At 38.1% G+C, this 23,320-nt stretch overlaps 1 protein-coding gene across 3 annotated transcripts; it reads left to right on the top strand.

Annotated features, from left to right (window-relative positions):
* The first annotated feature begins 8,649 nt into the window (after positions 1–8,649).
* LOC110628737 lies at positions 8,650–22,991 on the top strand. 3 transcript variants are annotated; one of them, XR_006347889.1, is made up of 16 exons: positions 8,651–9,227; positions 9,707–10,410; positions 10,973–12,451; positions 13,425–13,841; positions 14,473–14,544; positions 14,631–14,711; positions 14,808–14,845; positions 14,928–15,015; positions 15,098–15,244; positions 15,509–15,700; positions 20,814–20,893; positions 21,015–21,087; positions 21,175–21,276; positions 21,548–21,679; positions 21,831–21,918; positions 22,628–22,659. XR_006347889.1 is itself a non-coding variant. In XM_043948606.1 (16 exons), exons 1-16 carry the CDS (start codon positions 8,732–8,734, stop codon positions 22,812–22,814), a joined length of 4,350 nt encoding a protein of 1,449 aa, XP_043804541.1. In that variant the 5' UTR covers positions 8,652–8,731; the 3' UTR covers positions 22,815–22,991. The 3 variants fall into 3 exon arrangements, 1 of the variants encoding a protein (XP_043804541.1); XM_043948606.1 differs by having other exon boundaries at positions 8,652–9,227; positions 21,548–21,653; positions 22,628–22,991; XR_006347890.1 differs by lacking the exons at positions 21,548–21,679; positions 21,831–21,918; positions 22,628–22,659 and having other exon boundaries at positions 8,650–9,227; positions 20,814–20,924; positions 21,175–21,263.
* Positions 22,992–23,320: the final 329 nt, after the last annotated feature.

The following is a 23,320-nucleotide window of genomic DNA, read 5'->3' as shown; positions in this document are numbered from 1 at the left end:
CCGTTGGAATCGGGAGTTCTGAAGATGTCAGAGGCTTCTAGAGGGGTAAAATGTGTTTTCTAAAATGTTTTTACTGATTTCATGGTTTTAAATGAAAAGGAATCGAGTTTTGAAAGGAAAAGATCAAGGAGGCTTTTGCCAGGTTCGGCCGCCGAAGGTCAAGTTCGGCCGCCGAACATGGGAAGGTTTCGGGAGCGCTTTTGGCCTCCGAAAGCCTTGTTTGAATAAACTCAGGTTCGGCCGCCGAACCTCAAGTTCGGCCGCCGAACATGCATGAGTTTAGGGGGCACGTTAGGCTGCCGAAGGTGGTTCAGCAGGCCACCTATAAAGGGCCCTCAGATCGAAAATGGGTGAGTTTTCTCCCCATTCTCAAGCTCAGGTGAGCTTTGGCCCTCCCTTGGTCATTTTCATATTTTTCTTCATCTCTCTCAAGTTTTTCATGAGTTCCACCATTGTTTTGAAGATTTGAAGCTTAAATAGGAGTTTTTGGAGCTTGGAGGCTTTTGGAGCTTGGATCCTCCACACCTCCGAATCAGAGATCGCACCACCTCTCAATCTTCAAGAGGTAAGTGTAGATCCTTGCTTCCCTACTGTTTTAATGAAGTTTTTAGTAAGATTTATGAAGGTTTTGATGGTTGAGTATGGGTAGATATGCATGTTTGAATTTATGTGGGTTTTATGCCCAATGTGTGTTTATGTGATGTTATGTTGAGGGTTTAAGTTAGTTTATGCATGTGGGAGTGAGTATGCATGATGGGGAGAGAGTATGTGAGGATTTGGGTTGTTTTGATGGTTTTGGCCTATGTGGGTCATAAGCTATCTATGTATGTATTTGATGTTCTTTGTTGGAGTTTAAGCTTGTTTAAGCTCCTTTGTGCATGGTTTAAGGGTTATGCATGTTTTGGTTAAGTTGGGTGCTTGTTTTGGGGTGTTTGGAAGGTTTGGGAGGCTTGAATGCATGAGAAGCTGAGTTCTGCCCTTCTGGGAAGAACTCAGGTTCGGCCGCCGAAAGTGGCTTCGGCCGCCGAACCTACCTTTGGATGCATGGTTTGGCCGCCTAACCTTGCCCCCGAAAGTTGATTTTGGCTTGAAAGCAGACTTTCGGCCGCCGAAGAAAGGATTCGGCCGCCGAAGAAAGGATTCGGCCGCCGAAGGTACCTGACTTTCGTCTCTGGAGTGGGACTTTCGGCCGCCGAAGGTGCCGCCGAAAGTGCCCGAGTTTCGTCTCTGGAAGGGACCTTCGGCCGCCGAAAATGCCGTCGAAAGTGCCCTGTCCAGCCTTTTCTTGAGTATTTTCTATGCATGTTTAAGTGATGTTTTAGGGGGTATTGGGGAGTTGTTTATGTATTGTTTAGAGTATGTTTGGCACCTCACTGGAGTCCACCTATGTAGGATCGGACCCGAGGAACCGAGGTGTTTAGCAGTGTCAGCTGCTTCAGAGTTGGTCCAGAGCTAGCCAGAGGTGAGTGGAACTAACCTTTATGTTTTAAATCAAATGTTTTCAACATGTTCAAGCATGTTCACGCATCATGAATACCATGTTATGAAATAGGTTGTTTGCATTAGAGATCACGAATATGTTGCATTGCATAATACGGTGATGATGATGTGGATGAATATTGGATGATCCATTAGCCCTCAGTATGATGTGAGATGATATGACATGATAGGACATGATAGGATATGTACGGCATGATAGAGTATGAAAGACCAGGCGTGGCCTTATCGCCCCTGGCATAGAGTATGAAAGCCCAGGTGTGGCCGTATCGCCCCTGGCACAGAGCTATGTGAAGCCCAGGTGTGGCCGTATCGCCCCTGGCATAGAGCATTGTTGGACTTGTTATGAGATGAAATCTAGATGTAGAGGGCTAATGGTGACGAAATTCATCCTTGATGTGTATTGTTTTGTGATGTGATGCATGTCATGAAAAGCATATGGTATAATAAACTGTTTTCTTTATGGTTTCTGCTCACTGGGCTTTTTAGCTCACCCCTCTCCCCTAACTCCAGGTTTGCAGGGCCAGAGATAGTTCAGGAAGTCGTCAGAATGTGGCTACGGATGTTATGTAATAGAATAGTAGTGGACATAGTGTGATGTAAGGTTATATAGTGATGTAAAAGAGTTGTATTGCAAAATGATGTAATGATATTATGTTATATATGTTCAGAGTTATAGTGTTGTGCTTGGCCCGAGTTGGTTAATCCCTTTACACATGAGTTTTATGTTATGTTGATATGTATATATGTTGAACCGAGTTTGACATAGGGTATGCTGACCCTAGGGGTTCTATGAGTTCAGTCATAGTGCATACACAGGTCAAGCTGGGTAAAGGTAAATTTTTAAATTCTTTATGCTTATGTTTGATCATGTTGGGATTATACCAGCTGTACAGGATGTATAGTAGGCTTGCTACAGGTCCCGGCGGCCTTATGCTGATCTGGATCCTAGCGCCGGTAGCGGTCCGATTTCCGGGTCGTTACAGTTGTCCTGATATTCCTTTTTGTGGATGAGGTCTCTACGACAACGTGCCAGTTTATTAAATCATTACGACTTATTTTGGACGATTATTATATCGCATCAGAGGTTTCCCTTAGTCTTTGATTCTTTTGATTCGAAAGTTACAGTCATCTTCATAATCTTGGGCACGTAACATGTCTGGATTGGCTCTTCCTGCTTGTGTCACTTCGCATATTCCTTGTTATAAATGATGATTATCTTATTTCTCGAGCTATATTTAAAATCTAATATCGAAATCATAATATAAAAATCATTCTTCTCCTCTGATTTTCGCTTTTGCTCACAACTGATCTATGCACTTTAAAAAAAACTCGATCACTCATCTTCTCATTCCCACATTTCTTTACTCAAGGTAATTCCTATTCATGATTTTCTTTCATAAAAATGAATTGAAACTCTTCTTCTTCTTCTTCTTCCTTCCTCTAGTGGAAGTCCAACCTCAATCTCTTCCTCCAGCGGTCTCATTCGCGTTTCAGCAGTCCAATTTTTTTTTTAAATTATACTAATATTTAAAGTGAATTTAAAAAAATTAATAATATATGGACTAAGTATTTAATTGTCTAACTTGATTTGGTTAATCGACTAAAAAAATATGCAATTCATATGAAATTATAAATTTAATCTCCATTCCTTCATCTCTTAAAAAAATTATTAATAAAAAATGTCATTTTCAAAAAAGTTTTATATTTTTAATTTTATTATAATTGTACTCTAGATTTTTAAATTATTATCAATTTTATTTTAAAATTTGCTTACGTGATAATTCTGTTAATTTTTAATAACACAAATAATAGCTGATACAATTGGAATAATTTTAAAAAGTATAAATTTAATTGGTAAATGAAGAATAGGGTGTAGTTGCAGTAAAATGAAAGTATAAAATTTTTTTAACAGTTAACTCAAAATAATATTAATTTATATTTAACTGTAATTAAATAATATATTTAATTTTTAAAATAATAATAATTTAATTATAATATGCTGCAGTAAATAGATTTTATTTTATATTAATAATTATAAAAGTTTTAAAATAAATATATTATTTATATTATAAAATATTTATAATTATTACTATAAAATAAAATTTATAACCGCAAACTATATATTTAATAATTAAATTATTTAATTTTAATTTTAAAAATTAATTAATATTACATTCAAATATAAATATTAAATAATTAAATTATTTAATTTGAGGCTATGAATGATCTCTGTCCCATTGCTCTTTGCAATGTGGTGTTTAAAGTTACAATGAAGATGATTGTTAATCGACTTCGCAAATGGTTGCCATATATTATTACTGATAATCACAGTGCATTTGTGCTAGGGCGTCATATTCAAGATAACTGTATTTTAGCTTTTGAAGCTATGCATGCTTTTCACAGGAGATTTAGGGGCTTGAATTTTTCAGCAGCCTTAAAAATTAATATAAGTAAGGCTTATGACAAAATGGAATGAAGTTTTGTGCAGGCCGTTTTGATTAAACTGGGGTTCCATATGAATTGGATTGCTCTTATTATGTAGTGTATCTCGACGGTACGATATTGGATATTATAGAATGGCATGGAGTATGGTCTTATTGTTCCTACGAGGGATCTTCGGTAGGGTGACCCTCTCTCCTCTTACCTATTCATTTTATGTGCAGATGGCCTCTCTTATCTTATTCAGCAGGCGGTTAGTGATGGTGTGCTTCATGGGAGCAAGGTCTCATTTAGGGGCCCTGTATTGGCTCATTTATTCTTTGTTGATGACAGCTTAATATTTTTCAGGCCCTCTGTTAAGCAGGCTACCTCTCTTAAGGGGATCTTGGCTTCTTATGGAAAAGCATTGGGTCAGATGATAAGTTTTTCAAAGTCTTCCATTACTTTTAGGAAGAACACTCATCCTCAAATTCGCTCCCAAGTCTTTGTCTTTATTGGGTGTTGTGGAAAAAGACTCTCTTGCCACTTATTTAGACTTGCCTTCCCATATTAGTCGGAACCACAAATAAGTATTTGATTTTATTAAAGACCAAGTTTAGAAGAGGCTGAACTCTTGGAAAAGGAAACCATTAAGTCGGATGGGTAAGAAAGTCATGATTAAAACAGTATTGCAGGCACTTCCCAATTATATTATGAGTCTTTTTTTGCTGCCAAAGACTTTATGTTATGAAATTGAACGGATAATGAATGCTTTCTGGTGGGAAAAATGAGAAAACTACCATGAGGGTATAAGATGGATGGCTTGGGATCAGTTAGTGAAGCATAAAGGGGTTGGGGGCTTGGGGTTCAAGAGAATTCGTGATTTTAATTTGACACTTCTAGGCAAACTGTAATGACCCGGAAACCGGACCACTACCGGCGCTAGGATCCAGATCGGCTTAAGGCCGCCGGGACCCGTAGCAAGCCTAACATGAACTCTGTGTACCTGATAAATCCCATACATGATCAAACATAAACATAAAAACTGAAAAACTTTTCTTTTATTTACCAAGCTTGACCTGCATGTACTATGTCTGTAAATATAAAACCATATACTAAAGCCCTCATCATATGCTCTAGATGGGTCAACATAATATACATCAGGCTTGGTTCAACACATTTCTCATCAAGAAACATAAAACATGATCCATGTAGAAAGGGATTATCCATACACTAGGGCAAAGCACAACTCTATCCAGTACATGACATTACATATCTATACATTCATTACTTTACATACCATTCTTTTAATTTACATCATGTCCACTACTCTATGACATACACATAACCATAGCCAACTCGTACTCATAACTCTGCTGACTCTGATTTTCCATAGCTAACTCTGGCCCTGCAAAACTGGGGGGTGAGGGAGGGGGTGAGCTATTAGAGCCCAGTGAGTAGAAACAATGAAAACAGTTCATTAAATACATGCTCTCATGAAATGCGTCACAGCACAAACATTTCACATCTCGGATTGGACATGACCTCAAAACTCCCTCTGTCGGTGCCCGGCCCCCAAAGGAGCTCACACAGGTCTTTCCTTACCTAACAGATCTTGGGCTATTGAGGTCGCCTTGGTCCATCCACATCAACAGTAAATAATGCAATGCATCATATTCGTGACACTAGTGCAATCAACCTATGACATATAATCATGATGTATGAACATGCTTTAGGCATTTGATTTGCTTTAAAATCAAAGATTAAGTTCCGTTCTACTCACCTCTGGCAGACGCTGGACTGACTCTGCAATAGCTAACATTGATGGCCTCCTCGATCCCTCGGGTCCAATCCTACACAGGTGGACTCGAATGAGGTGCCAAACACACTCTAAACAACTCATAAACAACTCCCCAAAAACCCCCTAAAACATCCTCAAGCATGCATGGAAAAACAAGCAAAGAAAAGCTGGACAGGGCACCTTCGGCGGCCGAACCCCCTCTCCAGATCCGAAAGGCAGGCACTTTCGGCGGCACCTTCGGCAGCCGAACCCCCTTTCCAGATCCGAAAGTCAGACATCTTCGGCCGCCGAACCTTCCTTCGGCGGCCGAAAGTCTGCTTTCAAGCCAAAAATCAACTTTGGGGGGCAAGGTTAGGCGGCCAAACCATGCATCCATAGGCAGGTTCGGCGGCCGAAACTACCTTCGGCGGCTGAAACCTGAGTTCATCCAGAACTCAGCCTCATGCATAAACAAGCCTCCCAAACCTTCCAAACACCCAAGACATGCCTCTCACCTCATAAAAACATGCATAACTCATACAACAAGCCTATAGGAGCTTAAAACAAGCTTAAACTCCAACAAACAACAACCTAAAGCATACATAAGCATAAAGGGTCCATAAACCCTCACATGCACAACCATGCAACTCATGCATCAAAATCTCCATAACCCTTCATAACACTTACTTAAAACACCATAAAAGATGAGGATCTATACTTACCTCTTGAAGAACGAGAGTTGGTGTGACCCCAACTTGACGATATGGAGAATTCAAGCTCCAATAGTCTCCAAGCTTCAAAACCTTGCTCAAAGCTCACAACTCTTCAAAACAAGGATAAAACTCATGAAAACTTTGAAAGATTTGAAGAAACATCATGAAAACAACCAAAGGAGAGCATGACCCTACCCTTGCACGAAAAGAGATGAAAGCTCATTCCATTGTCGGTCAACGGGGCTTTTATAGGTGGCCAACCGCCTCTCCTTCGGCGGCCAAAGCTCATGCAAACCTCCACCACGTTCGGCGGCCGAACATGGGCTTCGAAGGCAGCAAAACCATGCAATGTTCGGCGACCGAACTTCACTTTCGGCGGCTGAACCTGGCAAATGCCTCCTTGGTCTTTCTTTCAAAACTCAAATCCTTTCTTATTCAAAACCATAAAACACTAAAAAACCTTTAGAAAACCTTTCTCCTGTACCCTTCTAGAAACCTCCGACACCCGCAAATTCCAGATTCCAACTGAAAACCCGCCGAAAAATAAGAATTCCGATGCCGGCGTCTAGCCGGGTATTACAGTGTTGGTGTTTGCTTACTTGACCTTCATCTATTGTAGCTCGTGTCATGAAAGCACGATATTTTCCTAGTTCGTCGCTTTGGACAGTATCACTTGGTCATAATCCTAGCTATGTATGGCGTTCTATTTGGGAGTCTTGGTTGCTGGTACAATAAGGCATTATTTGGCGAGTGGGTTTGGATAGTGATATTTCTGTATGGCACTCTCCATGGTTACCTGATTCTCACAATTATTTTATTTCTACACCTCCTCCTGAGCCTCGTGCTATTAATTGTGTTTCTGATTTAGTTGTTGAGAATCGTTGGAATTTGTCTCTTATTGCCTATGTGCTTAATGAACAAAATGTTCTAACAGATTCTATCAATTCCACTTGGGCGGTCGTGGGTGTCAAACTGCATTAGTTGGAATCTTGAACGAGATGGAGAATTTTATGTGAAAAGTGCTTATAAGCTGCAGTGTTCTTATGCTTCTCCTTTTGCATCTATCTCGGATCTTTGGAGCAAGTTTTAAAAATGCAATGTGCCCCCTAAAGTTCTTAATTTTGTTTGGAGGGTACTTTCGAATGTGGTGTCTTGTTATGATGTGCTTCAACGATGTCAGATGCAAGTTTATAATGTATGTCCGGTTTGTCAGCGTGGAAGTGAGACTATAATGCATAGTTTGATTCAATGTTCTTTTGCTCGAGAAGTTTGGATGCAAACTGATATAGGATGACAATATTCAAGTGTCAATTCATTGATGGATTGGTTCTTAGTTGTATATGTTTCAGCCTCTGTTGATAAATGTAAATTAATCCTCATAATTTGTTGGGCATTGTAGATTAATAGGAACTCTACTATATAGGAACATAAAATGACAGCCTCCCTCTCAAGTTTTCTATATGGTCTCACTGTTCCTACAAAATTGGACTGTTGCTGTTGCTGTTGCTTCTTCCTTAGCTACTGCTGCTACACCAAGTTTAGACCACCTGCGTTCATGGCAACGCCCACCGGAAGGATGGATGAAGGTCAATGTGGATGTATCTACCGACCCAAGTATGAGTTTTATGGGTTTAGGTGCTGTTGTACGTGACTCATATGGGAAGTTTGTGGCAGCTAAAGCTTGGCGTTATCCAGGTTTCTTCTAAGCAAAAAAATGCAAAAGCTATAGGTATTATTGAAATTTTAAGTTGGATAAAAAGTGAAGATTGACAGCGGATTTTGATTGAATCAGTTGTTCAAGCACTTAATTCATCATGTTTTACCGCTAGATCATCATTTGATTTGATTATTAGTGATTGTAAATCTCTTTTAAGTGAAATCGTCGATACTAAATGTTATTTTAGTTAGAGGTCTGCGAATGTGGTTACTCATTGGTTAGCAACGGGTGCCTATTCCGAGGGTTTGAGAGTTTGGTATGATAATCCACCCGTCCTTCTACCGTGACTTTTTTATTACAATAATAAAATCACAAATATATTTTGTCAAAAAAATTAAATTTAAATATTTAAAATTTAAATATTTATATTAAAATACAAAATTACATAAATATAATTTTTCTATTAATTAGTTAATAAAAAAAAATAATAACGTAGCATGCCAGAAATTATTATCACATAGACGACAATCTGCTTTTTTCCTTTATAAGATAATGAACGAGGAAATTCGAAAAAGAAAATGTAAAGTTCATTCAAATTACTAAACTGGCCATATTTTCCCGCACAAAAACACTTTTCGGTTTCCGCCTTTTCTTTTCATTTCTATGTTATCATCCTCACATCCACTCTCCCAAGATGCAATTCAAATTCAAACCCTAGCTGTCAATTCCATAATCCTTTCCAGTTCTTTCAATTCCCACTCCATCATGGCCTCAAATCACCAGATCGTTGACGACTCTTGCAACACGGAGACTGACGAGGAAACTATCGCTTTCAGGAAGAAGCGTTCAAGGCGCGTGAGCTTCGCTGACCGTGAGATCACCTCCGTTCACATATTCAACCGCGACGAGGACTGTGAGACTCCTCCAGACTCTTCTGTTAAGAACCTGAGCTCCGGCAATGCCTCCGAAGCAGAGAATGAGGTGCTAGGGTTTTTCAGGGACCTCGCTGATAGTGATGCTGATGATTCCAAAGAAATGTCTCCAATTGGAGATAACGACTACGATGACGACACTGTAAATGGGAGGAAGTCGTTTCTGAGGCCAATTGAGTCACCGTCTCCTGGAAGTACTATAGTTGGGTCTGCTACTTCGAATGACGGTTCGTTTTCTCTTATTGGTTATTCTTTGTTAGAAGTTTTGCTGGTTTGCATTAGTTCGGTTGCTGTATGTTTATGTTTCTAATAAACTAGATTAGTTTAATCTACTTCCTAATAAACTAGATTAGTTTAATCTACTTCACTCTTATTTCCTCAAAAACCTGAATATCTCTTAGTTAAATTTGAACTGGTGGGAGTCTATGGGTGCTGACGTTCGAGAGATGAAGTGTTCATGCTGCATAACTGAGGATGATCCAGCTGGGTGTTTATTTGATAGTTGATATCCCAGCTGTATGCATGATGATTTTGGTTATTCAATCCAGTAAATTGACTCCTAACATTTCAGATAATCAATTTAATAGATTCAGTCATGCAAAATGGCTAAAAAACCCCGTCATTTCTTACTCTTGATATCTGCATCACCAAATGACAATGTCTTTAAGCAGACACGTTGAAGCATTCCTTACTGTTGCCTTTTCAGAAGACAACTTTTTTGGGCCTGTATCAGCAAGTTTTATCAGACCTGGGCGATTGTCTGATTCTGCTGCTTCAGATGATAATCATGATCTTACAATGGATTCCACAGCATTTTCAATGCATTTCCGTAGTCTTGCAAGGTCAGATTCAGGAGGAAACACTCTCGTAGAAAAAACACCTTCCCACATATGCACTCCTTCTGATTCTGGGAGTTTTATGGTACTAACAAAAGCTAAGAAGCTAATTCCACAAGTTTCTCTTCCTTTTGATAAAAATAGTGGTGGAAGAGATTCAAATGCAATGAGTCTTGTTGGAGAAAGCCCACATAATTATGATTATGGGAAACTTTCTCCTACGCTTGAAGCACTTTTGGCAGAAGGCAGCAAAAATTTGCAAGATTCCTCTGTTTCTGATTATAACAACAAAAAATCATTGCAGAGGAGTGAGCTTTCTACATTTGATGAGAATTTTAGGGGCTGCAAAGATGAAAAAGATTACATGGATAAAGAAACAAGCAATATTGTTAAGCTAGACACATATACTGAGGGAATATCTGCAGCTTACATGGAATTGGATGAGATGAATGGTATTTCCTGGACCTCCCCTGTTGATCAGAGTATTAGTGGTCGCTCATCTCATAGAAATGAAAATTTGGCAGCTGATGTATCTGTTGATCAGCAAATTCAAACTCCTAATCATTTAAGCAAAGTAAGACTTCTCTTCTGGATTGGATTTTCCCAGTGCTTTCGATTCTTCAATTCAATATACAGTAAGTTTGTCCACTCAGGTGGTCGTGCATGTTATAAATTAATTACCTGGGTTACCTGCCCTCTGTTTATTTGATGCTCAATAAGATCCTTCAACCTTATTTTCTTTCTTTTATTTTGGGAGTTTTGTTGCGATTTCCATATTGGCACTATGCCATATTCCAACAATTTCATTCTACGTTATATGGTTGGTTTTGCAAGCATGCATTATGTCATATGTTATAATGTCATTTGTCACTTTACCTGATCTACACATCTGTTTCAATGTATTGAACACCAAGCAACATGACTTATGTAAACTCCATTTGTGCTGTTTTCTCTGTTGCCTCCTGGTTAACATTTGCTTGCTGTTCTGATGCAGTTCCAAATCTTCTATCTGTTACCATGTTGTTAAAGAGGCCAACAAATTCAATAATTTTGCTGAATATTTATTGAATGTCCGATATTGTCATAGAAAAGTCAACCAGTGACTTATGCACAAACAATTTTTATTTCAATTGCAGGTGAATGATGACCGCACTAAAGCTCTGATTACAATGAATATGCTTAATGTAGAGCTCCCTGCTGTTACTGGTGATTGCTTCCCGAGTATGGACGGTAAGGTTCTTCAGTGTAATGCATGTTCACATGATGAATCAAAAAAAGATTCAATTGAGGGCTTCTTGGAAGAGACTTCTCCTAACAATAGAAGAGTTAATTATGCTGTTTATCAGAATTCTGGTCAGCAGCATAGATCTCCAGCTGTTGAGTCCACATCCTCATTGTCTGCTAAACAGCGGCAAATGTTTTTGGATGCTGCTAAATCCTGCAGGCAATTGTCATATGTGACTCCTTCCCCAAAACAACCAGGTTCCTTTTTTGGCAAGGAAAATATAAGGAGCAGCGAGAATATTTTGCCTTTCAGAAGTAGTCCTAATTTCAAAGTTTTTGAGCCTTCTCCCCTTGCATATTCATTGAAAAATGGAATTGAAAAATCAAGACTTAGGTTATCAAAGCTCCGATCATCTACAATGTCACCTCTCAATGCTGTTGGTGAAGAAAACTGCAAAGACATTAATGGAATAAAAATGGATGCCATGGTCACTAATTTAGAAAAACATTTAAGTAGTGTCGATCAGAATAACATAGATCGCGAGACTACAAACTGTATGGATATTGCCGGTGTATGGGACCCAAAGAATGATGGCAGTTTGAGTGAAAAGGAGGGAACTATGAGTCTTGGAGAGGAATCAGAAACTCTGATTCCTATGTCTACACCTATTCTTTCCAAGGAGGGAGACTCTCAAATGATGTCAGAAGTGGCTTCCCCTTCTCAGTTCACTTCATTGCAGAACAAAGTCCGTCAACATATTCTGACACCAGATAACTCCAAAAAACAGGCAATTGCTTTTGGATATGATTCCCCATCAGTTAATATTAAACTGGATCATGGCAATGATGTGAAAACAAGCAGACAACCTGGTAAGTTTGTTCCTCCAACCAAAATGTTGGATCAGAGGCTATCCTCATTAACAGAAAATCATAGCAGTGTCTCTCAAGACCTTCAGAACACTGAGCCTGTTAGCATTGGCTTAGGACAAGATAAGATTTCATTATCTAACATTACAAGCAACAACTATTCCTCTGCTTTAACTGACGAACCAGAATCCTGTTTTTCTGAAGAGACAAAGCCGTCCACCTCTTCCCTTACAGAGGTTAATGATGTTGGATACTCTGATCAAGTGGAAAAGGGGCATGACAGGAAAAGGAACCCTCCTAGTCTGCAAAATGCATCTGAAGCCTTACCAGATTTAGGAACTCCTTTTAAGGAGAGGAATGCCCTGAATTTTCTCTCCGGAATGGCATATCAGAATATACCTTGTTCGACTGGTCCAATCTATTCTGAAAAGAAACTTCCTGGGGAACTGAATGAAGCTTCACTTACTGCCTCAGGTTCCGTCCACATTCATCAGGGAAATGTGAATGAGACATCAGTTATGAAGGTTACATTACATTTCTCTCTTTCTATAATTTGGTGCAATATAGTCCTAGGTTAATAGGCCTGATGACCATTAAAATCAGGTCATTGGGAAATTCTGGAATTATGACTAAACCTTTTTGTTCTTTTTTAAAAAAATTTGCTTGTTTTGGGAAATTGGTTTCAAGTTTATCCTAAAAATTAACATTGGAATAAATAATTTATTTTATTACTGGTTAGAAATATTTAACTTTTATATTCCCCCCTCCCTCTATCTTCTCTTCCACCACTCGTTCCACATTTCCTCTTGCAATTCAATCAAAGTATTGAAGACAAGACAATGTGGTATATGTTGTTTTGATTATTTTCGCACCTACCTCCCAGGGATGAAACCATTCCTAGAAACATAGTACTTCATCTTCCTCCTGCTGTATCTTACTTCATCATCATACCTACCAACATATCCATGTTGCTAAAACCTGCCCCTAAAGCTGGTTGAATACATCAAGTATGGTTAAAGCAACACAGGCTAAATGGTTCAGACTGTGGTTTGATCCTCCATAAGCTTGCACAGCTTAACTTAACTCTCGAGCTTTTCTTGGCAAAGGTTCTCTTGAGCTCACAGTCATTTGATGACACTATCAACAGGCTGGGAAATGGTGAGCATGATAATTCCATTAGTACTGCTATAATGGTGGAGGGAGAAGGAAAGTAGGGGTGCTGAAGGAGAGAGTGGAGAAGAAAGGGGGAAATTATTAAAAAACACTTTCAATATCTTTAATATTAATTTTAATTATTTTGCTAATTTTTTTATTATTTATGACTTGCTGGCTAAAACTATGACAAAGAATTTTGAATTTTCCCAAACTATTGCCAACACTTAAAAAATATAGAAGAGCTGGATTTATGGTCATTTGGCCATGCTAATGATAGTTTTTGCATTTTTTTGAATGCTTATAAAGTTTGATATTCTAAGTTTGATGTAATGCTTGAGGTAGAGCCCTTTCAAGAAAGTGATGACTCCGTGTCCCATTAAGGAGCAATCTCAAAGTCCATCCAGGAAGGAACTATGTAATTTGTCAAATGATGAGAATGCACAGTCCTTGCATGGGAAAAATATACAGTCTCCAAATCATAGCATACCTGGTGGTAGGGATTGCCATCTTGAACTCCATATTTCACAAAGCCAAATTCCTGCACAAGATACTGAAAATTCTTCTCTGCGGAAAAGAAGAATTGAAGAATTAGTTCCTGAGGATGGATATCATGGAGATGCAATTAGGAGCACCAAGAGCCGTCCAAACATTCACAAGAGCCAGGGTTCTAATTTTGAATTCATGTTGCCATGTGATAGCGGAAGTGATGATGAAAGAAAGATGACCGGAACTGACACAACAACAAAGCTTTGGAGTGATGTATGTATACTAATAATCTCTTTTGTTGCATTACCTTCATATCTAGGTTTGCCATTCAAAGGTAGATTTTGTCAAGTTATGCTTAGCTCAGCTTCACATTTTCATATCATGTTTCTTATCCGATAATTTTCCCTGTCATTTCTTACATTTAACCTACTTTGTAGACTTCAGCCCCAGAAGCAAAATTTAATTTTATGGTTTTCATGAACAAGAAAAGCAAATGACAAAAAAATATAAATAAACTATCATGTCAAGCTATTTACTACAAGTCATGGTGATTCCTGAGAAAATAATCAATTTTAATGTGATAGATGAAAGATGGAGTAAACCTTGGGGAACAACATGACAGATTATAAATGATCAACGCCATGTGGTTGTTTTGCTGAAGTTTGTGTTGTATCATTTGAATTTATTTTTGACTTGTGTTTGCAGATTTTGCTAAAATCCTAGACAGATACACAGCAGTTGTTCTCTCCAACTATAGATAAACTAAATATAAGTAACACATACAAGATGGAGTAAACCTTGGCGGACAACATGACAGATTATAAATGATCAATACCATGTGGTTGTTTTGCTGAAGTTTGTGTTGTATCATTTGAATTTAAGTTTGACTTGTGTTTACTTGCAGATTTTGCTAAAATTCTTGATAGATACACAGCAGTTGTTCTCTCCAACTATAGATAAACTAAATATAATATCGGTAATATGTGCTTCTGTCTTACTTCATGACCTGTATGTGTTACTTATATTTACAGTATTTATTGTAGTTTTGTTTTCACTATGTAGATAGGTGTTCTGCAAGATATTTTGGTTCACCAGGAGAAGATTAAGTTTTATGAGATACTCTGTAACCAAATACAGTGTCAGGTCTGAAGAATGAGCAAAAAGTATCACCTTATGGAATATACAGTTACACAGTGTAGCTTTTTCCTTCTAACACTTTTTATACTTTTTTCTTTATAGAAAATGTGTGATCAGTCCAGTGAAGTTAGGCATAAAAGGTTGTTTCTCATCTTCTGTCCTTGCATCATTGATTTTGAATGAATTTTGCAAGAAATGCTGATTAGTTAGTTAATGTTACAGAGTAGCTGAAACAAAAATGTTGCTATATAAGTTAGCATATGAAAGGGCAAGGCATCAATTAAGTTCTGTCAAGCATAAGAAATTACTGGTATTTCTCCCCTTCTTTTTGTGTTATACATCATTTCTTATTATGCATATTCTTTTCATCTGACTCTAATTCTTGGATGCAGAAAAGGGCACATGAAATGAGTTCTGCAATTCATAGGTCTGAGATGCTAAAGTCAAATCAAAGATTTTTAATCGTGCCTAGTTACAAGGATACCACGGTTGATAATCTTAGAAATTCATGCGCATCTAATTTGGACTGCAAACATGAGGTACAACTATGTTGCTTTACCTCTATTTTACTTGATTCCAATTTTACTTATGTTTTGACTTGTTATAATGATTCTAGCTCATTACAAGTCCACTCGTGATTTTAATAACTGTACTTTGAATATTTAATTTATTCTTTAACACATCTACATATTTGCCAATATACTTCTGTCCGTTCTGCCTATAGAATACCTTCAAAGATCTAGTAGAAAATATCAATTTTATTTCAAGTTTCATCATAAAATGCATGATATGTTATTTTGCAGGTTTCTTGGGAAAAAGTGGCCACAAAGAAGCATGAGTGTGAAGTTTTAGATAGGAAAATAAAGAATCTAACAAAGTCTTTCCAGAATTACTTCAAAATGAAGGGAGAACCAAGCTGTTCTGAGACAATTGTACTGCTTAATGATCTCCTGAAGAAGAAAACCTCTTGCAGGCTTATACACAAGGATTTGCAGGTCTTCTTTTATAATGAGTCTTGTTGAGATTATTTCTATATATTGAGATTATTTCTGTAAATAGCCTAGATTTATAGTGATAATTAGGGATATGATTGTGTGATATGATTGTGATATGATTAAGCTATAATTAGGGAATTAATTTATTTTCTTACCTAGTATGTACTCTTGTAAGTAGTATATATACCCCAATTGGCTTGATGGGAATTATCAAGCATTTTCTCTCAAATCTTCTACTCTCTTTTTCTTCTCTTCATCAAAGTTTCATGGTATCAGAGCCAAGAAATTTGGTTCACCTTTGAGTGGCAGACCGGCCACCTTACTTTGGTGACTTTCTGGAAATTAGTTAGTCTCACCACCCAGCCCATTCCCTACGCCGACCTCCGATCTATTTTCCGGCGAAGCACTGCCTCCGGACGGGCCTCCACGCGCCACCCTGCACAGATTGCTTCCGGCCACGCGCCGGCGCGTGCATCACTTTCCGGCGACCGTTTCACGCCGGCGATCCTTCTCCCAGCTTCGCCCGGCTCCGGCGACCACAGCCCAGTAAGTCCGGTCGTCGGATTTACTGTTCACAGGCGCTCTTTGGCAGATCCGGCTCCTTTTTTGCAGATTCGGGTCTCTATTTGATCTCTTGTTGTTTTAGAATCTCTCTCGACATGTCTGAGAAGCAAAACACCCTCAATGCAGGTTCTGAGTCTCTTAAACCTGTCTTTTCAATTGCTACGGTAAAGTTGCAAGGGAATAATAATTATGTGTCTTGGGCTGCATCCGTAGAATTATGGTTTGTGGGACAGGGATATAATGATCATTTAACAAAAAACGCCACTGATATCACTGTCACTGATAGACCCAACTGGGTTAAGATTGATGCTCAACTATGTAGTCTTTTGTGGCATTCGTTGGATCCAAAATTGCTTGCTTTGTTTCAATCTTGTAAAACTTGTTGTAAGGTTTGGACTAAGGCCAAAACGTTGTATACTAATGATATACAACGCATCTATAAGCTTGTGTCAGATAGATATGGTTCACTTACAACAAAATAATCAGGATATGGCTAGTTACTTGGGTCAAGTAGACACTCTGAAAGATGAATTTAATTCTCTTATGCCCCTTACTAATGATGTTGATGCGCAAGAAGGACAACGTGATAAATTTTTTATGGTTTTGGCATTAATTGGATTGCGATCTGACCTTTGCTCTGTGAAAGATCAAATTTTGACTGGTTCAGTTATTCCAACTTTAGAAGATGTGTCAGCTAGGCTCTTACGTATTTCCCTTAGTAAGAGTGATGCTACAGATATGGAATCCTTAGTTTTGGCTGTACAAGGAAATCAAGGACAAGGAGGCAATCGCAAAGGTAAAGGAAAGAAATTTCATTGCACTTATTGTGATAAAAAGGGTCACACACGGGATGCATGTTGGGCACTACATGGCCGACCACCACGGTCCAATCAATCTGATAATACTGGCAAGCCGGCAGCCAATCTTGCCCAATCTAATGAAGAAGGTCTGCTTCCACAACCTACCAATAAATCTCAGAACCTAGATTCAATTACTTTAAGTGGAGAGGACTATAAAGAATACTTGCAGTTCCAAGCAGCTAAGCAACATCCTCCATCTACCAGCATTGCTCACTCTGGTAATTCCTTTGCTTGTCTAACTAAGTCTTCACCTGTTGGTCCATGGATCCTAGACTCTGGTGCTTCTGATCACATCTCTGGTAATCACAATCTTTTCTCTACTCTTGTTTCACCTTCTACACCATCTAAAGTCACCCTAGCTAATGGTTCACAAACTCAAGTTAAAGGAATAGGAGATATACAACTTCTTCCTTCTATTTCTTTAACTACCGTCTTGTTCACTCCTGAATGTCCATATAATTTAATCTCCATTAGCAAATTGACCAAAAACCTTAATTGTTCAGTAACCTTTACTGCTGATTCTGTTGTTGTGCAGGATCGGAGTACTGGGAGAATGATTGGAACAGGATCTGAGTCACAAGGATTGTACCATCTTTCCACCTCTTCAGTTGCTTTTGTTTCTACTACGTCCGCTGAGCTTATTCATAACCGTTTGGGACATCCTAGTCTTCTCAAATTGCAGAAAATCGTCCCCAGTCTTTCTTCTTTGTCTTCTTTGTCATGTGAGTCATGTCAACTTGGGAAACAAACTCGGGCTTCATTTCCCAAGCGAGTCAATAATAGGGCCACTTCGATGTTTGATGTTATTCATTCAGATATTTGGGGTCCAAGTCGTGTCAGTACAACTTTGGGATTTCAGTATTTTGTTACTTTTATTGATGATTATTCTCGTTGCACTTGGTTGTTTTTAATGAAGAATCGATCTGAGTTATTCTCCATTTTTCAAAAATTTTGTGCTGAGATACATAATCAATTTGGTGTTCGCATTAAGGTTTTGCGTAGTGATAATGCACGAGAATGTCTTTCCTCCTCTTTTTCTCATTTCTTGTCTACTCAGGGTATTACTCACCAGACCTCTTGTGCCCATACTCAACAAAATGGTGTTGTCGAGCGCAAAAATCGGCATTTGATTGAAACCGCCCGCACCTTACTTATACATCATAATGTTCCGCTGCGTTTTTGGGGCGAGGCGGTCCTTACTGCCTGCTATTTGATCAACCGTATGCCTTCCTCTGTTTTGCAGCATCAGAGTCCTCATTCGGTTCTCTTTCCTAACCAGACCTCCAACCAGTTGTCACTGCGAGTTTTTGAATGTATATGTTTTGTTCATGATCATACCCCTGGTAAAGACAAACTCCAGCCCAAATCAGTTAAATGCGTTTTTCTTGGCTATTCTCGGCTTCAAAAAGGTTACAAATGCTATGATCCCACTACCAACAGATATTTTGTCTCTGCAGATGTCACCTTTTTTGAAACCTCCCCTTACTTTTCTTCTAGTCCAACGCATAAAACCTTTATTCCTAGCGCTTTGCCTGTACCTACACCTCTTGTATCTCCTTGGCCTCATGTCAGTCCACCCCTTCAGGTCTACACTCGTCGACCCCACCCATCTGCTACTAACACTGATACTTCTCTCCCTGATACAGGTACTTCTAGTGACTCACCTCCAGTTCCATCTTCACCTCCTTCGGTCATGCCTTCAGTAGCAACAGCTACTCCTCGTCTTGCTCTCCGAAAAGGTATTCGCTCTTCTCGCAATCCTCATCCCATTTATAATTTTGTGAGTTATCACCGTTTGTCTCCTTCCTATGATACTTTTGTTTCCACCATGTCTGCTGTTTCTATACCCAAGACAGTTAGAGAAGCATTGGATCATCCTGGTTGGTGTAATGCAATGGTTGAGGAGATGACTGCTCTTCATAATAATGGAACTTGGGAACTGGTCTCTTTACCACCTGGCAAGTCTATTGTTGGTTATCGATGAGTTTACACAGTTAAGGTGGGACCTGATGGCAAAATTGATCGCCTTAAAGCTCGCCTTGTAGCTAAAGGTTACACTCAGATTTATGGGCTTGATTACAGTGATACTTTCTCTCCAGTAGCCAAAATAGCTTCTGTTCGTCTCCTTATCTCACTGGCCGCAATTAATCACTGGGCCCTTCATCAACTGGATATTAAAAATGCATTTTTTCATGGAGAACTCGCCGAAGAAGTCTATATGGAGCAACCTCCGAGGTTTGTTGCTCAGGGGGAGTCAGGCTTAGTATGTCGTCTTCGACGCTCATTGTATGGTCTAAAACAGTCTCCAAGAGCATGGTTCGGGAGATTCAGCAATGTAGTTCAACAGTTTGGAATGTCTCAAAGTGATTATGATCATTCCGTGTTTTTTCGACATAATGGCAATAGATGCATCTACTTGGTGGTCTATGTTGATGATATTGTCATTACAGGAAATGATCATGATGGAATCTCTCAGCTTAAACAACATTTGTTCAATCATTTTCAAACTAAAGACCTTGAAAAATTGAAGTATTTCTTAGGGATTGAAGTGGCACAGTCTAAAACAGGTATCGCAATTTCTCAACGAAAATATGCTTTGGACATATTGGAAGAAACAGGCATGTTAGACTGTAGACATGTGGATACTCCCATGGATCCAAATGTCAAACTGGTTCCTGAACAGGGGGAACCACTTAAAGACCCTGCTAGATACAGAAGATTGGTCGGCAAGCTCAATTATCTCACTATCACTCGACCAGATGTTTTCTTTGCTGTAAGTGTAGTTAGTCAATTTCTTCAAAATCCATACAGTAGTCACTGGGATGCAGTCATTCGCATTCTCAGATATGTCAAAGGAGCTCCAGGACAAGGACTACTCTATGAGAATAAGGGTCACTCACAAATTGTTGGCTATTCTGATGCAGACTGGGCAGGTTCTCCTTCAGATAGACGATCTACTTCAGGATATTGTATTATGATTGGAGGGAATCTTATATCCTGGAAAAGTAAAAAACAGAGTGTGGTAGCAAGATCAAGTGCAGAAGCAGAATATCGAGCTATGGCTTTAGGGACATGTGAACTCATTTGGTTGAAGCAACTCCTTCAGGAATTGAAATATAGCGATACTGGTCAAATGAAGTTGATATGTGATAATCAAGCAGCCCTCCATATTGCATCAAATCCAGTTTTTCATGAAAGGACGAAGCATATAGAGGTGGATTGCCACTTTATTAGGCAAAAGATTGAGTCCGGATGCAATTCTACTAGTTTTGTCAACTCAAATGATCAACTAGCTGATGTGTTCACAAAATCACTTTGAGGATCACGAATAGAGTATATTTGTAACAAGCTTGGAGCATATGATATGTACGCTCCAGCTTGAGGGGGAGTGTTGAGATTATTTCTATATATTGAGATTATTTCTGTAAATAGCCTAGATTTATAGTGATAATTAGGGATATAATTGTGTGATATGATTAGGCTATAATTAGGGAATTAATTTATTTTCTTACCTAGTATGTACTCTTGTAAGTAGTATATATACCCCAATTGGCTTGATGGGAATTATCAAGCATTTTCTCTCAAATCTTCTACTTTCTTTTTCTTCTTTTCATCAAAGTTTCAAGTCTTATCACATGTAATGAAATGTTTTAGTCACTGAGAGACTTTCCTGTCTGTTATTCCATCAGTTGTGGGAAGTCGATGATTTTGGGAGCAGGAATGGGAAACAAAATATTGTTCTCAACTACCTAGGCTTAATCTCCGAAAGGTTGCTTCTTTATTGATTTTCCCCTTCTTTGGTATGCTATATCCAATTGAAACATAAAATGCATATTGAATTTGAATATGTCCTATTGCCTTAATTGTCTTCTTTTGCTGTGATGATGCAGATTGGTAATAAATGATGGTCCTATTCCTAATATACTTGTCACAAATGCATTGAATGACATTATCATTGCAAAGGTAATGTAGTAAAAAAATTGTCTGTACGTGTGAAGACTTTTATTTGCTGTTGTGCTCATTCTAAACTCGGCATCTCTTGTTTATTAGATCTTTCCAAACATGGATGCTTGCGTGGCATTTGCATGTGTTCTAAATGCTAAGAACACAAGAAAGTATGTTGGATCCAAAAGTTTTGCCCAAGAAACACAAGTAAGTCTTGATCTCTTTTTGCATCTGTCGTCCATTTCTTTTTTTCTGCTTTGTCACGTGTGCTTAACAAATTTTTTCTAATCAATTGATATCTTATTTCTTATGGTTTTAATATTCTTTGGATCATTAGATTTAGTTAATTTCATGGGGTACATCTGTGAGTGTCTTATTTTCTGCATAGTGTTTTGGAAGGGCTCAATTAACTGAATAAATCTGCTATTCTTGAATACTATCCATAGATTCTGTTTCTAATCCCATTTTGGTTGTGCAGATTACCTGTTCACTACTACATAATCTACTTGATGTGGTTGGAGAAGTACAATTAGCACAATTAGAAATTAGAAATGTGGTCCAGACATGTTTTCGTTCTTCCTCTGGTAACTGATGATGCTCTGTGATCCTTGTATGCTTCTCTTTATTTATCTATTTATCTGTGGGTATTCTCATTCAAATGCATATGATTTTGTTGTTTTGGCTCCAACTTATTCCTACAAATAACAATATACTTCAGAAGGCTTGAATTAACTTGCAGTTTGTGTGCTTCTTATGTCCAGTTGAGCAGCTGGATTTGCAGCTTTGTTTCATTGACTTTAACAATGGTAGGAAGGTGATGGTGACTCTTGACATGACTTGTTTGAAATGGTAAATTTTGCACAACCTTTTTTTTTTCCATTGTTGCTAAAGGTTATGTAAACTCAACACCTTATGTTAGTAGAACAATTTTTTGAACTGGTTAATAGAACAATATTTTGAACTTGTCAAGTAATGAACTAATTAACATGTGACTATTCCCGTGCTTCTTTATTTGCAGTAGCCTCTTCTTCCTGTATCACAACTTGTTTCTTCCTATATATTTTCCTCATATGCTTAACCTCATCCTATGAGTAATGAGTCTGACCAGTAGTTTTTGATAAAACTATTTGACTTACTGGTCACTGTAAGTGTCAGCCCTACAAACAAATTGAAGATTGCAAAATCTATTGCCACATTAGCAATATTTTAATTTTTGGAAGCATCATATGCATAAGGTAGTGCTACTGCTTGATTTCAAAATACATTTTCAATCATGTCTCAATTGGCCATAAAAAATGGTAATAAACTTGCAGCTGTGCATTCAGTAAAACAAATGAGTGGACCATATTCCAAAAAAAAAAAAAGAAAAGAAAAAAAGGAGCTAAACCATATATCAAATTGGTGAGTTTGAACCTTTAACCTGTGGACTGAAGTCACAATTTGTTGCATATGATATCATCATTTTTATAGCATTCATAATTCATTACCTCATGCTGCTTTTGTCGATTTATGGGTTGTCAAATGTTTGGATTGTCTAACCACTTGTTTTCTGAAACAGTGGGATTTATCCTTCAGACATCTTTCCATATCAGTTCCAAGCTTATTTTTCTGGGAAGTCCACGCCGCTCCATGAGTCACTATCAGCTAAAATAAAAGTTGCAGTTGATGGTCTTCGAGTTGGGCATTCAAGGATTATAAGGCTTTGCAGGTGTATTTCCCAGGTGCTGCAATCCTCAAGCACATGACCAGTGAGATCTGTTGCCTTTAATTCATATTTAGGCGCAGTTCTCATTTTCTTGTATTCATAATGCTAATAACTATCTCGTTTATCTCTTTGCTTTGATGGATTAGAGTTGTACTTCTCAATGAATTCTGCAGTGAGGTTCACATTGATATCTATTGATAATTGTACTTCTGATGCACTTCAGCTTTCCAGTTCAATTTGAATGTGGCAAGTATGTTTTTAGAATTCTCACTCCCAAATCTAAACTAATGAATTATTATTTGATGTTAGACTCTTTTTGCCCCTTTTAGTATTTTTTTTATTCCTTTTTTTTTTTTTTAAATTATTCCTTTGGGTGGCAACTATATCTCTACATGGGATTGTGGGTAGGAGGTTCAAAAAGTTGTTCTGAAAAACGTTATTTTAAATATTAAAAAATGATTGATTTAAAATAAAATATATCAAATTTAATTTTAAATTAGATTTTAATATTGTTGTTGGTGAATTACTTTTCTTTCTTATGGTAAA

This window comes from Manihot esculenta, chromosome 12 (genome assembly GCF_001659605.2).
Source record: "Manihot esculenta cultivar AM560-2 chromosome 12, M.esculenta_v8, whole genome shotgun sequence".
Classification (NCBI taxonomy): domain Eukaryota; kingdom Viridiplantae; phylum Streptophyta; class Magnoliopsida; order Malpighiales; family Euphorbiaceae; genus Manihot; species Manihot esculenta.
The sequence above is the reverse complement of the archived record's forward strand: the minus strand, read 5'-3'. Positions and strand labels throughout refer to the sequence as shown.